Below are 15,328 nucleotides of genomic sequence, written 5' to 3' on the forward strand. Positions count from 1 at the left end.
ATAAAAAAATATATACAGAATGTCTCATCCCCAAATAGCAGAATACACATTTCTTTTATTTATTTAGAAAAATTTTTTTAATGTTTATTTATTTTTGAGAGAGAAAAAGACAGACTGCAAGTGGGTTAGGGGCAAAGAGAAAGGGAGATACAGAAGCTAAAGCAGGCTCCAGGCTCCGAGCTATCAGCACAGTGCCTGATGCAGGGCTTGAACTCACTAGCTGTGAGATCATGACCTGAGCCAAAGTCTGACGCTCAACTGACTGAGCCACCCAGGCACCCCTTCTTTATTTATTTTTTAATGTTTATTTATTTTTGGGAGGGAGACACAGACAGACAGACATGTGAGCAGACAGAAGGGAGGGGAAGAGAGAGAGAGAGGGAGACACAGAATCTGAAGCAGGCTCCAGGCTCTGAGCTGTCAGCACAGAGCCCGACACTGGGCTCAAACTCAAAAACCATGAAATCATTACCTGAGCCAAAGTTGGAGGTTTAACCTACTGAGCCAGCTAGGTACCCCAGAATACACATTAGATGCACATGGAGCCTTCTCCAGTATAGATTACATGCTGGTGCACAAAAGAATTCTCAATAAATTTAAAGAAACTAAAATTATATCAAGCATCATTTCTAACTACTGCAATATGAAAGTAGAAATCAATTACAATAACAAAACCCTGGAGAAAACACAAACTCATGGAGGCTAAACAACGTGCTCAACAAGTGGATCAACGAAGAAATGAAAGAGGAAATTAAAAAATAACTAGAAACAATAGAAAATGGAAACACAATAGTTCAAAATCTTTGGGATACAACAAAAGCAGTTTTAAGAAGGAAGTTTATAGTGATACAGGCCTACCTCAAGAACCAAGAAAAATCTCCAACAATGTGACTTTATCTGTAAAGGAACTAGAAAAAGAAGGCAAAATCCAAAGTTGGTAGAAGGAAGGAAATAATAAAGACTAGAGTGGAAATAAATGAAATAGAGACTAAAAAAAAAACAAAAAACAAAAAACACAAGACGATCAGCAAAGCTAAAAGTTGGTTCTTTAGAAAGATAAACAAAATTGATAAACCTTACCCAGATTCATCAAGAAAAAAGAGAGGACTCAAAATCAGAAATGAAAGAGAAGTTGCAACCTACACTACAAAGGAATATAAGAAACTACCATGAAAAATTGCCAACAAATTGAATAATCTGGAATAGATAAATGCCTAGAAATATACAGTCTTACAAACTGAATCAGGGAGAAACAGAAAATCTGAACAGAGCCATTACCAGTAATAAAATGGAATCAGTGATCAACAAAATCCCAACAAACAAAAGCCCAGGACCAGATGGGTTCCCAGATGAATTCTACCAAACATTTAAATATAGTGTTTTGAAATTTAATTTGTTTAGAACAATTAGTTACATCATGGGCAGCACCCCATAATCAATTACATTAGTATTTATGCTTTGAGAAGTATTTACAGATTAAATGGTAAAACGTCTGGGAGGAGAGGAGAGGAGGTTGGGGTGTATACATTAAATAAGATTTGGAAAAGAATTGATCTTTCATTGTATTATCTACTTTTATATCTTTTGGAAGTTTTCCATAATGAAAGTTCAAAGATCTATTTCTGGAGTGAATTGTTACAAATATTAGGAGGGCAGAGTAGGATAAAATATTAGCTTCATATCAGGTCAGACTTGGCCAAGTTCAGATCAGTTCTAATTTTGCTGCCAAATAAATTATGGGAAATCTTTCAGTGTTCAAAGCCTTTTTGATTTTGGAATTGTAGAGAAGGGTCCTAAAACCTCACAATATAGAACAATATGGAAATTTGTTCAGACTAGTTACTTCTCCTATTTGCAACTAGGCATTGGGGGGGCGGGGGTAGGAGACATACAAGGGAGAAGAAATTTTTGCTTTTTATTTTCTACCTGTTTATACAGTTTAAATTTTCATATTAAAAAGTTTACATTGAAAAAAACTCAGACATTTGTCATGTGACTACTGTCTGCCCAATTTTATTGAATATTGAATACTTACAATGTGCTATATACTTTTAAGAATTGAAAGTATTATGAAACATATGCACAAGAATATGCATATGACCCATCATACACTTTGATCATAAATCTCTTAACACTTAATATGTAAAACTGAAAGTACTATATAGTATATTATTAAATGCTTGAGTGTGTAATTTGTACATTCTTGGCATTTAATCCTCTACGGAGTTTCACTATAGGATCCAGGTTTCCTTCTAGATGTAAGATTTTACAACTAAATGGCTTAAGTACTGAAAACAATTGTATCAGCAAAAAGCATTTTCTTTTTTAATTGTGGCAAAACATAAAAAGGTTAACATTCCTAAGTTTATAGTTGAGTAACATTAAGTACATTTGCATCGTCATGCAATCACCACCACTATCCATCTCTAGAACCTTTTACCTTGCAAAACTGAAACTCCCATTAAACAACAACTTCCCATTTCCCTCTTCCCTGAGCCCCTGGCAACCACCATTCTACTTTCTGTCTCCATGAATTTGACTGCTCTAAGTAGCTCTTCTGAATGAATCATAATTATTTGTACTTTTGTGAATGATTTCTTTCACTTAGCATAATGCCTTCAAGGTTTAAGCAGGTTGCAGCATGTGTCAGAACTTCCTTGTAAGGCTGAATAATATTTCACTGTATATATATATGCCACATTTTCTTTATGCATTAATCTGTGGATCCCTGTGTTGCTTCCACCTTGTGGCTATTATGAATGTGGGTATACAAGTATCTGTTCTACTCCCTGCTTTCAATTCTTTTGCATATGCACCCAGAAGTAGAACTGCTGAATCATATGGTGATTGTATTTTAAATTTTTTGAAGAACCACCATTCTGTTTTCCATAGCAGTTGTACCATTGTACGTTCTTACCAGCAGTGCACAAGTTTTCTAGTTTCTCCACATCCTTGCCAACACTTGTTATTTTCTGTACATTGATAGTTCTCTTGATGGGTGCGAGGTGGTAGCTCGTTTGTTTTGATTTGTATTTCCCTAATGATTAGTGATTTTGAACATCTTTTCATGTGCTTATTGGCCACTTGTAGTCCTTCTTTGGAGAATTATTTATTCAGGTCCTTTGCCCAGTTTTTCACCGGGCTGTTGGTTGTTGAGTTGTAGGAGTTCTTTACGTATCCCGGATATTAACCCCTTATCAGATATAGGGTTGGTAAATATTTTTTCCCCTCTCCGTGGGTTGCCTTTTCACTCTGTTCATAGTTTCCTTTGATATACAAAATTTTTTAATTTTGATGTGACCCAGTTTTGTTTTGGTGTTTTGACACCATCTAAAAAATGATCACCAAATTCAATGTCATAAGGCTTTTCCCCTGTTTTCTGCTAAGAGTTTTATAATTTTAGGTCTTATGTTTAGGTGTTGGTCCATTTTGAGTTAATTTTGTGTACGGTACAGGGTAGGGTCCAACTTTCTTCTTCATGTAGCTATCCAGTTTTCCCATGTCATCAGTTGAAGATTATCCTTTCCTCCATTGAATGGTCTTTAGAGCCCTGCTGAAAATCATTTGACCATAGATGCTGGAAGGGCACTTGAAGAAAAGTGGAACTTGAACCACACATTGACAACTGAATACCATTAGAATGTCTAGGAAGCAGTGGGGAGGGTGTTTATCCATGGAGGCACCACAGCCAAAGTATAGAGATAGGTAGGAGAAAGCATGATGGTTTCAGCATAACAAGGAGTTTGTGAGAGAAGTTGGGTTGCTGAGCAGTGCCGAGTTTTAACCAAGGAGAGGTCACATGGTGAAGGGACTTAAATAGCAGGTTTCTGCCCAGGTGACTAATATGAAGCTGTATTTTAGATTAATGTGGAAATGAAGTCCAGGGACGGGGTTGCATCTTTAACCTAAGGCTAATTGAACAGGTGGTAGTTTTAAATAATGAACTATAGAATGAGAAACCAGCGAAGCTATTTACATGGGCTGTCCTATGAAAAATCCCCAAGACAGGTCACTGATTTTTTTTCACTTGTGTTTTATACCTAATTCATTTCATTCCTGCATTTTAATTTCTTCCTCTATAATTTCTTGTCAACTATTTTTTTGACAATAAAGACAAAGTTATGCTAATGCCATTATGAATTTCACATAATCGAGCACTTAACTTTATACCATACTGTCCAAGTTTTGAAGAGACTAATATTGTCATATTGTCTTGAAGAGATTTATGACTAAAGCATATGATTTTGTTTGTGTTGTTTTATGTTTCATTGATTTTGCACCTGGGGATGACCTATGGTAGTAAAAATGTGACCATTTTTCACTTAAAATAAAGGTTGTGGGATGTTAGGAAATCTTTCTTTACTCTCAGCTCTGTTGTCTATAAGGAACTGATAAGGAACAGATTCTTTATGTGAATGCCTATTTTGAACTGTATTACTATTCAAACTTTGCCACATGCTATATTAAGACAGGCAACATGACTTACCTAAGAGCTCTTACCCTCAGAGTTTTAGGTTTCTATTTACCACAGGCTACTTTTCAGCGGCCCATAGTAAAAAGTAAGTATGGCACTGAACAAATTAGTCTAATTGTGAAAACTGTCATGACATTCAGTCTCCTGTTTTTCACTGTATTTTTATCAGTAGATTATGCATTTGGAGGAGAAAATTACCTTATACATACAGAAAAATTTTATGTGTCACTTTTTAAAGGTTACAGGCTTCTTCCTCCCTTGAGGGCTCAAGGCCAGCAGATTTAATGAAAGATTCTCACACTATAAACTGCAGGAAAGTAAGTACGGTAAGTGTTAATATTCATGAAATATTATTTCTTTTGAGAAAAGATGCCGTCCTGTAAAAATAAACTCTTTCCATGGATTTTTTTTTTAATTTTTTTTTTTAAACGTTTATTTATTTTTGGGACAGAGAGACAGAGCGTGAACAGGGGAGGGGCAGAGAGAGAGGGAGACACAGAATCGGAAACAGGCTCCAGGCTCTGAGCCATCAGCCCAGAGCCTGACGCGGGGCTCGAACTCACGGACCGCGAGATCGTGACCTGGCTGAAGTCAGACGCTTAACCGACTGCGCCACCCAGGCGCCCCACTTTCCATGGATTTTAAGAGGCAACATAGAATAGTGGCTGACAGCATACTATCTGGATCCGAGTTGTGACTCAGACATTTATTGCTGGGCAACCACAGGCTTGCTATTTAAACTCTGTGCCTCAATTTCCTCATCTGTTAAGTAGGGATAATAATAGCACCGAACTCTTGGAGTGGTGTGCAAATGAAGTGATTTTATGCAAAAACAAACAAAAACTTAACAGTGACTGGTACACAACCTGTGACCAATAAATGGTAGCTATTAATGTTATTTTAATGGGTTCTAATTCAGTGGATTAAATGTACTCCTTATGGTGTGGGGAAAAATTACTATAAGCTACTATTTAATTCAATTTAATATATACTAGCTATTTGAAATGCATGGTTACGTTTACAAAATTGATTAAATGTAGTCCTAAATATCTGGAGGAGCCATCTACAATATAATTCTAATGTATCCCAGACAACAAAAAGATCTCAAGTGGGACTATAAACTAAGTGGTATAAAAATATAAGAGAAATCGGACCGGAAATTGAAAAAATGTTTTTATACACATGTCCTAAGTCTTTCGGTCTAGTATTTAAGTTTTACTCCTGCATTTAGCAAATGTTTATTAAGTACCCCTTTTTTGCCAGACAATAAGCTAGAAGCAGGGAGTTACGGCATTCCAACATAATCTCCAAGTAGTGTGCATTATATAGACATTTCATAGATCAAATTCACCAACTCAATAAGAAAGTGTAGGTAAATGAAGTATTTTTTTTTCACCGAGCATTACTGCATTTATTGAGTGTTCAAAATAAGGTTTAAGAAACCATACATTGCTTAAGGGTATTTATATAGGTGCTAAAATTATAAAAGTAACAAGAAAATCAACATAAAACTCAAGACTGTGGTGACTTCAGCAGAAGAGAAAAGGAGATGTGATCGGAGGGCAATTGCCAGGCTAATAAAGTGTCAGTAATATTATATTGGTAAATGATGTATATTGATAAGCTACATTAAATATTGAATTGTGTGGCGCCTGGGTGGCTTAGTCAGTTTAAGCCTCTGACTTTGGCTCAGGTCAGGTCATGATCTCATGGTTCCTGAGTTCGAACCCTGTGTTGGGCTCTTTGCTGATAGCTCAGAACCTGGAGCCTGCTTCAGATTCTGTGTCTCCCTCTCTCTCTGCCCCTCCCCTGCTTGCTCTCTCTCTCTCTCTCTCTCTCAAAAATAAACAAACATTAAAAAAAATTTTAACTACATTCAATTGTTTGGCTTGTAACTCTGCAACAATATGAAAACTTGTTGGTAAAAGCCTCTAGTTTAATCCATTTCCCACTCCAAAGCACTATTTCCCATTGTAGTTTCATGTGTGATAGTTTTATGATCATTTTCTTAAAAAAAAAATAGCTTTTCCTCCTTAATCCAAAACTTGTCCTTATAGCATGTACATTCAGTTATTGTTATAAAGAATGTGGACCCTGGCGTCAGGTGGATGGGTTAGAATAATGGCCCCAACACTCTGGGCAAGCTTTAGCCCTCAGATTTCTGACCTCACAACGTTTGAGACACGAAAGGAGAGGCTGCTTGTGGGGTCCTGGCACATAGTACTGGGCAGATGCAGGCTGTCATACTGATGATGGCAGTGGTGGCACTGCCATCAGGCCCACATCCGACCATTGCTAAGAGGTCATTATTTCACTCAAGTAGGAGCCTTACTATTTATTATCCTGTCTTTTCAGATGTCAAATAAGGAGCCGATTCCACGAAATCCTTCTGAAATAGGGGAGCCAGAGGCTCCAAGGCAAAACCACAGTGCTGTTCCTTCCCATAGTCACGAGCCACTCCTTGGTAGGTTTTCTTTGGCAACCACCCACCGTCTTAGTTTACCTAACACTTTCTTAATCATTATATTTTCAGACTTAGGAGACTTCTAGAGAAGCAAATAGTTAAAACTAAGATTTCTTTCAAAATCCTAAATGCAATAAATCACACTCTTGACTTTAAGGTGTATGCTACTTAATGCACCTGTCATTGTAAGTTCAGTTATTAACTAAATCAGTTATGGGTATCGTTAATACATGCCATTTAGGTAAAACTAAGGTACTTATATCTAGGGAAAAAATGTCCATTCCCAAGAATAAGAACTTTTGAATGATACCAATCACAAAGTGTTTACGATGTAATTATTCATTTTAACTATGTTTATGCAGACTCAAATCAAGTATACAGTTTTATACCATACATAACTAACATTGATCTACTAGAAACGTATGTTAAAGAGAATCAAAGAAGTTGAAAGAAAACGAAGATCAGCTTCATGCAGAGCCACATATTCATCATCTCAGATTGCATTGTACTTTGAAAAATTTCTAGAAAACTTTGGCTAATCTGTAGCTGTGTGTTAACCTATAATCTCTAGAACCTTTTCCTTGGATCTAACTTATAACTCATTTCTATGGTTTCTTATTTCCTTTTTCAATAAAAATCTGGGCATTTCCCCTTTTATAACATTTTCAGATTTTTGGAAGAGGATGCTTTTGTATCCATCTTCTCATTCAGATTAAACAAATACAAGGCATTTTTTCCTTGGCATTTTCACAAGGCATCAGATTAAAGTTAAATCTATCCTTCCAGGCTCTATACATACACATCCATGAACTCTGGCCCCTAGCTTCCAACTGTCTTTTACCACTGTCATTTTCCATTAGAAAATTCATAGACTAGCTCACTTATGTGTATCAAGTGAGTTATATGCAATTTCTGTGACAGCACCTTGTTATAAAAACAGGTGACCCATTTAAAAATATATCAGCCTTCTGCAATTTAAGACAGAGGTTTTACCTTCAAAATTACATTGTATAGTGTTCTTGCCTTTCTTTTTAGTTTTCTTCAAGTTTTTAATTCAAGTTAGTTAACATACAGTGTTACATTAGTTTCAGGTGTACAATATAGTGATTCAGCACTTCCATACATCACCCTGTGCTCATGATGGCAAGTGCCCTCCTTAATCCCCATCACCTATTTCACCAGTCCCCTTGCCTACTTCCCCTCAGGTAACCATTAATTTGTTCTCTATAATTAAGACTCTGTTTCTTGATTTATATCTCTTTTTGCTTGCTTTGCCATTTTTAATGATACTCCTCTTTTAACCTCCAAATGTACTCACATGAGTCTGTATTTTAATTTGATAGGCCAAGGTGCGCAGCTGGATTTTGATGCCCTGTGTGACAATGACGACACAGCCATGGCTGCCTTCATGAATTACTTTGAAGCAGAAGGGGGCCTGGGAGACCCTGGGGACATCAGTGATATCCACTGGACACTCTAGCATTTGATTTTCTAACTCTAAAAATTAGGAATGTGATAAAGCATTTCATTTACAAAAAAAAACTGTACAATCTTCTGCTCTGTATTGATACTGTTCTTATCTTTTATTCCTATTAATGGTCTACCAATTTTTATAGATTTGCACCTTTCACAGCAGTATGGGGGAAATGTGAGGTTTCCCTTCACAAAGAATGGCTCAGCGTTTCCTACAGACCCCTTGGCTCAGTGAAATGGCTTAAAACCCACTAGTTGCTGTATTTTTGCTAAAATATTTCTAACCAAGAATATCACATACACCTTGTTTTGGTTTTGTTTTTATTTTCTGATGCAATTTTTAAGTTTGGGGAATTTAATATATTGTGTCTAAGATTCATTTATAATTGATTTATAATAGCAGATTTATGTAAATTGGAACATCACCATTTCCTGTGTATTTCCTTAGTTGAGAATAGGGCTTAAATATTTTAAGAAAACCGAGTACTTGAACATGTAAGAAATGATATAATCGGTGCTCATAATTGTAATGAATACAGTATTCAGTCGTTGTAGACTTGGATACAGGGTATTTATGCTTAGTGAAGCACTTGAGATAGACTTTAAGTGAGATGATTTATTTAAAACTCAGGAAAAAAAAAAGAAAAGCTGGGAGAGTTTCAACTTTGCTTACTGAAGACCTTAGTCCTAGTTCTTGGTAATTAACCTTTGCATGTAAGAATTACTGTTAACATAACCAATCAAGATTTTCATTATATCTAAAACCAGTTTTTGATGCAGTAAAGGTGCTTAGTCAAGGATTAGCCATGGAGGAAAAAAACAAGCCCAGGCAGGATAAATGTCTTGTGTAAAGTCACAATTAAATTCGTATTTTTGAAATGTTTAATGTGTATAAACCAGTTTCTTTATACACATTTGGGGAAGCACTGGTTTCGCTGGTTAAATGATGAATTGACTGACCCAGGAAATAGCTGTGGCCTTCTAGATTAGGCAACTATGGTTACTGTTGCCTGTAGCCAAAGGTAGTTATGTAAAGGCTAAGTATAATTTTGAAACTATGAGGCAATGAGAAAGAATGTAAAAACCAATTTTCTAGCTATAATTACTAGTTAAAAAATGATCTCCAAATTTGTAACTGAGAGGTGGCTTAAACTGAGTACAAGAAGAATATTTAAGATAATACATGTATATCTACCTTTTTGAAGATCATAATTTCATTATACCTTATGTTTTAATTGCTTTCTAGTTTACCCAGTGTGTTTCCATATATATATATATATATATATATATTTTTTTTTTTTTTTTTTTTTTTTTTTTTTGGTGCCCCACGAATGGAAAGTAAGATAGGCTAGGAAACTAATGGAGAAGCCTGAGGCTCAGTAGGGGACCCAATGCCGTTTTCTTCCTCTAGGTGGTGCTCTACCTCCCAACAGATCTCCCTCAGAGCCTCTCACTAAAACAAAGCATTATTTTGACTCTGCATATTTCTTTAGGCTGAACGTAATAAGTTAGAACTTTTGTCAGACATGTTAATGGCAAACATACCAACAGGCAATAGGCCAAAAGCACATGTTCCCTTCAAGCGGGACAGCTGCAGTGGCCATGTGGGCAACAGTGTATCACCGTGTCCTGCAGCACTTACAGTGTTCCAGCAATGTTAGAAGGTCAGCCCCACTCCTGGTTCTGGAACTTGAGACACACTCAGGTTTAGAATAAGCCAAAGAAACCCTATGAGATGAAGGACCTTGGTTTGCAACAGCCTAAGCATGACTGTTCCATCTGAAGAAGCAGGAATGAGTTGCTGTTCTTTAAGTCAGAGGCCTTACCAACATAACATTTTTGTGGGGCTAAACCATTGCAGGTTGGGCATGGCCTCTGGAGTTGAACTCAGCCAGTGGTAGCAAGATGGGTCACTGTGCTGGATGGCCTTGAAAGTGGAGGGGCTTTATGATGCAAGGATCTGGGAGGCAGAATTTCTAGAAGCAGGCCATTGCTGCCTGGCATAGTATCAGTTTTTCCTCTTTGCAAGAGGAAGGGTTATTCCACAGAACAGTGGACAGATAGCCAATTGAATGCTTTGATCCTTTAATAATCCACTCTAGTATTTTTCTGTAGATCTTGTCCTGGATCCAGAATCCAGTCCATGCAGCGTATGATAGCTGTAGCTCTCCCGAGATTAGTGTTTTCTCCAAAGTGTGTTGCATTTATGTTGAATTGTTGTTAGGAGTGATATTTTTATGGTTTGCCATGTAACTAATTTTTCTCCTATTCATTAATTTCCTGCATTTCCTGCAATTTCAAACATCTGTACATTGAATGAAATCATAAAAAGAGTAATTTTTTTTCTAAGTCTAAGAATTACCTACAATAATGGAGTGGAGTGGGACAAGAGCGTAAAAGCTGAAGAGCCTACTCAGCCTAAATTAAGCTGTGTGACCTCACATAAGCCATTTAAATACTCTGTACCTCAGGCTCCTTGTCTGTACAAGAGGCTTGACCTCTAGGTTTACTTCCAGTTCTGATTCTGTGATTCTAATCTACAGGACTTGAGTATTAGGGTCAGACTCTAGAACTGTGCAGTCCAGTATGATAGACACAGGCCATGTGTGGCTGTTGAGCACTGGAAATGTCACTAATGCAAATTGAGATAGCACCAGATTTCATACACTTAGTATAAAAAAGGGAATGCAAAATATCACGTTAACAATTTTATAATGTAATGCCTGGCTGGCTCAGCCAGTGGAGCATGTGACTCTTGATCTTGGGGTTGGGTTCAAGCCCCATGTTGGGCGTAGAGCTTCCTAAAAATAAAATTTAAAAATAATATATAAAGGGGCGCCTGGGTGACTCAGTCAGTTAAGCATCTGACTCTTAATTTTTGCTCAGGTCATCACCTTATAGTTCGTGAGTTCGAGCCCCATGTAGGGCTCTACACTGACAGCATGGAGCCTGCTTGGGATCCTCTTTTTCCCCTCTCTACCCCTCCCCTGCATGGGCTCCCCCCCAAAAAAAATAAAATGTAAAAAATACATTTTAAAAACCAGTTTTATACTGATCACTTAGACAAGTATTTTGGATATACTGAATTATAGAAAACAGCAACATGTTACTTTTTACTTTTTTAATGTAGCTACTAGAAAATTTTAAATTACACGTATGGAATACATTATATTTCTATTGGACAGTGCTGCTCTAAAACATTTTATTAGATGGATATTATTGAAGTAGACCAAAGGTTATACCATAACTATGATATTTACCTCTAACTGCTATGGCTTAAGGAACAATTGTTTATTGATCCTTGATTTAGTACAGTCAAATAACTGAACCTCTATGTGTCAAATTTAAAACTTTTTTGAAACTAGTGAATCTGAAGATGCTATCAGATATTTTATTAGATGATGATAGCCTGAAATCAAACTTCGGGTGTATGTTGACACTCTATTGTAGCCACTAAATTTGGAAATCTGTTGAAAAATTGAAAGAAAAATAGAGCATAGAGGCTTTTGGTAAGTAAGTGGGATTAAGGTATGTCATTACAGTTTCTTAATGGGAAAGTCTATATTAGTCATATTTTTTGAGGAATTTCTGTAGAGTCTGGGCACAGTAAATGAAATAACCACTACCTAGTTATTGGACCATGTTTAGTAGTGTCGTTTCAGATCCTGCTCTAAAGAGATATCTACCACTCAGGTAGGTCATTGTTTGGCTCAGGAATTGGAAATTCAGATTTGCCAAGCAGTTACCAGCAAGGCAGGAAAGCCATAATGGAAAACTGCCATGTGGCCACTAGGTGTCACTTTTCCATTTCTATAGTGCATAGTTTTCATTAATTTTTCCAAGTTCTATGGGGCCTAGGGGAGGCATTTATGACTTGTGTTTAGATTAGGACTGTGTCTCTGGTGTGGGCTGTTTTATGAGAAATGCTTTTTAAGAGAAGTCTGGGAAGATGCTTCCCATGTAAGAACTTTGGTTTAAGGAGCTTTCCAGATGTGGCTCCAGTAAAAGTTGACTTTAGACTTTAACATGGATGGAATATGCTTTCTGAATTCATTTGAGTGTGTATATGTGTCACTGCTCCTACATTCCTATGCTTAGCTTCGTCTTTTATACAATTTTTACCTCTTTTCCACTTCACTTGCTCTTGTCTGTATATTAGTATTTTAAAAATTTTGTGGTAATGAAAAGAGTGAAATTAAATATATTTTGTAATAATTACTAGTTTGAAGTTTTTTAAACTTAATATTTAGACCTCTTCCAAAAAAGGTATATCCTTAACTACTTTCTAAAGTGGAAACATAGGGGTGTCTTGGGTGGCTCAGTTAGTTGAGCATCTGTCTCTTGATTTTGGCTCAGGTCATGATTCCATAGTTGCGGGATCGAGCCCCATGTCAGGCTCTGCGCTGAGCATGGAGCCTTCTTGGGATTCTCCTCTAGCTCTCCCTTTGCCCCTCTCCCCTGCTTGTGTTTTCTCTCTCTCTCTCTTTCAAATTAAAAAATAAATAAAATGGAAATACAGACAAGAAAATCCACTCTTCTCAAACCACTGAGCAGAGAGATAGATTGAACTACATTACTCTCTGTATATATTTGTGCATGTTTATGAAGATATCCTAACTGCTGTAACCACCTTCTTCCCCATAAGACACTCAGAAGTTCCCAGCACATATTGTTCTTCTACCTTGCAATTTCAATGGAAAGAGAGCTTCTCTATTTCCTAGTAATTCACACAAAAATGTCCATTGCTTGGGCCTTTGGATCAACTTGGTTCACATAGATTTTCCTGTGGCCACCAGGCTGGAGTATACAGATTGGCCAGGTTTTAGTTACATGACCAAACTTGGATTTAAAGGCACCCTTGAAAGGGAAATGATGTCAAAAACAGCCAGCTGCCTAATGGTCTAGGGCCAATGGAAAGAACAGAGACATATGCAGTAACGGCAATGGAAAACTTGTAATTTATAATAGTTGATGATTTCTGAGAATTGTAGGTTTAGCTATCTTGAGTGTGGAGTCTTATTTTTTATTGTTTTTTGGGGGAATGAGAGGGTAGTGAGGAGTAGCAAGTTGTGTGATGTGTTTTTAACATTGGTCACCTTTTTTGTTTAATACCCAGCCATTAGTTGCTTTGGAAGACCCTGTCGCTCAAGTGTGTGGTTAGGGATCCATAAAGAGTTGTCTTAAGTTCTTGTCCAGCTGTGTATCTCTGGCTTAGGATGTATTTTCTTAGGCAGTGCTGGTTCTTAAGCTCACATTTAGGTAGCGTTTTCCATATTTATTCCTGTCCGGGAGGAGATCAGTCCCATTTACCTTGGGAGTAAATACATTATGGTGTTTTTTGCTTTTGGTTTTTGGTTTTGTTCAAAAGACAATGCTAAAATGAGAAACCTAGATTATGGAGACATAATAGAACTCTTAAAACATCTCATTTACTCCAGCTCAAAATATAAGAAGATCCTGAATTCACCTCCTCTCACGGACAGACCAAACCTACAGTGCAGGAGAGGAGACAGTGAAGCAGGCCTCTCAGAGTCCTTGACACTATTGCATCCTGCCCCATCCTGCCACAATCATAGTCTGCCTTGGCCCAGGATGGATGCTACTGTGGGCTCAGCTGGGCTGCTGGCCCCAACTGTGCTCTGCCTGCTGTGGATCCCTGAGGCCGGCCTGCAGCCTATGAGCCTGTCTCCATCCCTCTGTGCAAGCCCCTGCCCTAGAGCGTGACTAAGATGTCCAACTACTTGCATCACAGTACCAGACTAATGCCATCCTGGCCAGTGAGCAGTTTGAAGATCTGCTAGGCACTCCCCAGAGCCCTGATCTTCTCTTCCTGTGCCACGTATGCATCTATCTGCACCATTACTTCCAACAAGAGCACATTACGTTCTGCAAGTTTACGTGCAGGTAGGTCCAGAGGGCTGCAAGCCCATCTTCAGCAAGTACTGCCACCTGTGGTCTGAGAGCCAAGCCTACAAGGAGCTGCCGTTTATGACCAGGGTGTGTGCATCTTTCATAAGGCCATCATCGCTGTGGACGGAGTGAATTTTCCTATGGATCCTAGTAATGGAAACTGTAGAGGGGCAAGCAGTGGATGCTGAAAATGTAAACCTATTAGGCTACACAGAACATCTAGTTTCAAAACAATTATAACTATGTCATGCAGGCTAAAGTTAAGAGATAAAGACCAAACGCCGTGGTGTGACTACAGTAGTTGAGGTGAAGGAGATTTTAAAGACTTCTCTAGTAATCATTCCAAGCACACCATTGACCTTCACACCAATTTCTGGCTGCCTATGTCCTCATTGCTATTAATAGGCAGTAAATCATTATGGCTTATTATGGTGAGTGATGCTCCAAGATTAGTCTTGGTGAAAAGTTATATTGCTGAGAAATGGAAAGATCATCTTGGCAAAAAAAAAAAAAAAGTTAAGCACTGGGATATGAAGTTCTGTCATCTTAGAGTAAAAGTGATTCTAGCCATAGTAACTCCTCTCAGAGTCAGACATCTGGCAGGAACTCTAACTCCCTGCAAGCATGCAACTACATCCTGGAATGCAAGGGCATCGGTGAGCTTCATGGTAAGACTTGCATTGCTGGACTAACAAAGGAAAATTGCATGGTTGAACATGATAATCTGTTATTTACCACACAAATCACATGATAATGGTTATTACCTCTATTTTCTGTTTTCTGCTCTTTTTTCTCTTTCCCTTTTTTGTGGTCTGAGTACAGATCCTTAAATGCATTATTTGTGTTCTACTTAACAACAACAATAAACAGAATTATAATGCAAATGTGAAAAGTTAAACGGGAGAATCTTAAAAGCAGTAAGAAAAACAACTTGTTACATACGAGGAAACCCCAATAAGACATAAGACTGTCACCAGATTTTTCAGCAGAAACTTTGCAGGCCAGAA

The 15,328-nt window shown here is 37.6% G+C and overlaps 1 protein-coding gene and 1 pseudogene across 1 annotated transcript in view; both read left to right on the plus strand.

Annotated features, from left to right (window-relative positions):
• BMAL2 (basic helix-loop-helix ARNT like 2) overlaps positions 1–8,711 on the plus strand; it is a 75,266-nt gene extending 66,555 nt beyond the window's left edge. Inside the window, exons 13-15 of the mRNA XM_047066891.1 lie at positions 4,713–4,800; positions 6,830–6,938; positions 8,282–8,711. Of these exons, the coding sequence (XP_046922847.1) occupies positions 4,713–4,800; positions 6,830–6,938; positions 8,282–8,418 (334 nt within the window). The 3' untranslated portion in view covers positions 8,419–8,711. The remainder of the gene's footprint in view (positions 1–4,712; positions 4,801–6,829; positions 6,939–8,281) is intronic.
• Positions 8,712–9,937: 1,226 nt separating this feature from the next.
• Positions 9,938–15,072, plus strand: LOC124501874 (secreted frizzled-related protein 3-like; annotated as a pseudogene).
• Positions 15,073–15,328: the final 256 nt, after the last annotated feature.

The sequence above is a fragment of the Lynx rufus genome, unplaced genomic scaffold (genome assembly GCF_022079265.1).
Source record: "Lynx rufus isolate CCGP_SWC_20201006 ecotype Redwood Valley unplaced genomic scaffold, mLynRuf1.p SCAF_7, whole genome shotgun sequence".
Lineage (NCBI taxonomy): Eukaryota > Metazoa > Chordata > Mammalia > Carnivora > Felidae > Lynx > Lynx rufus.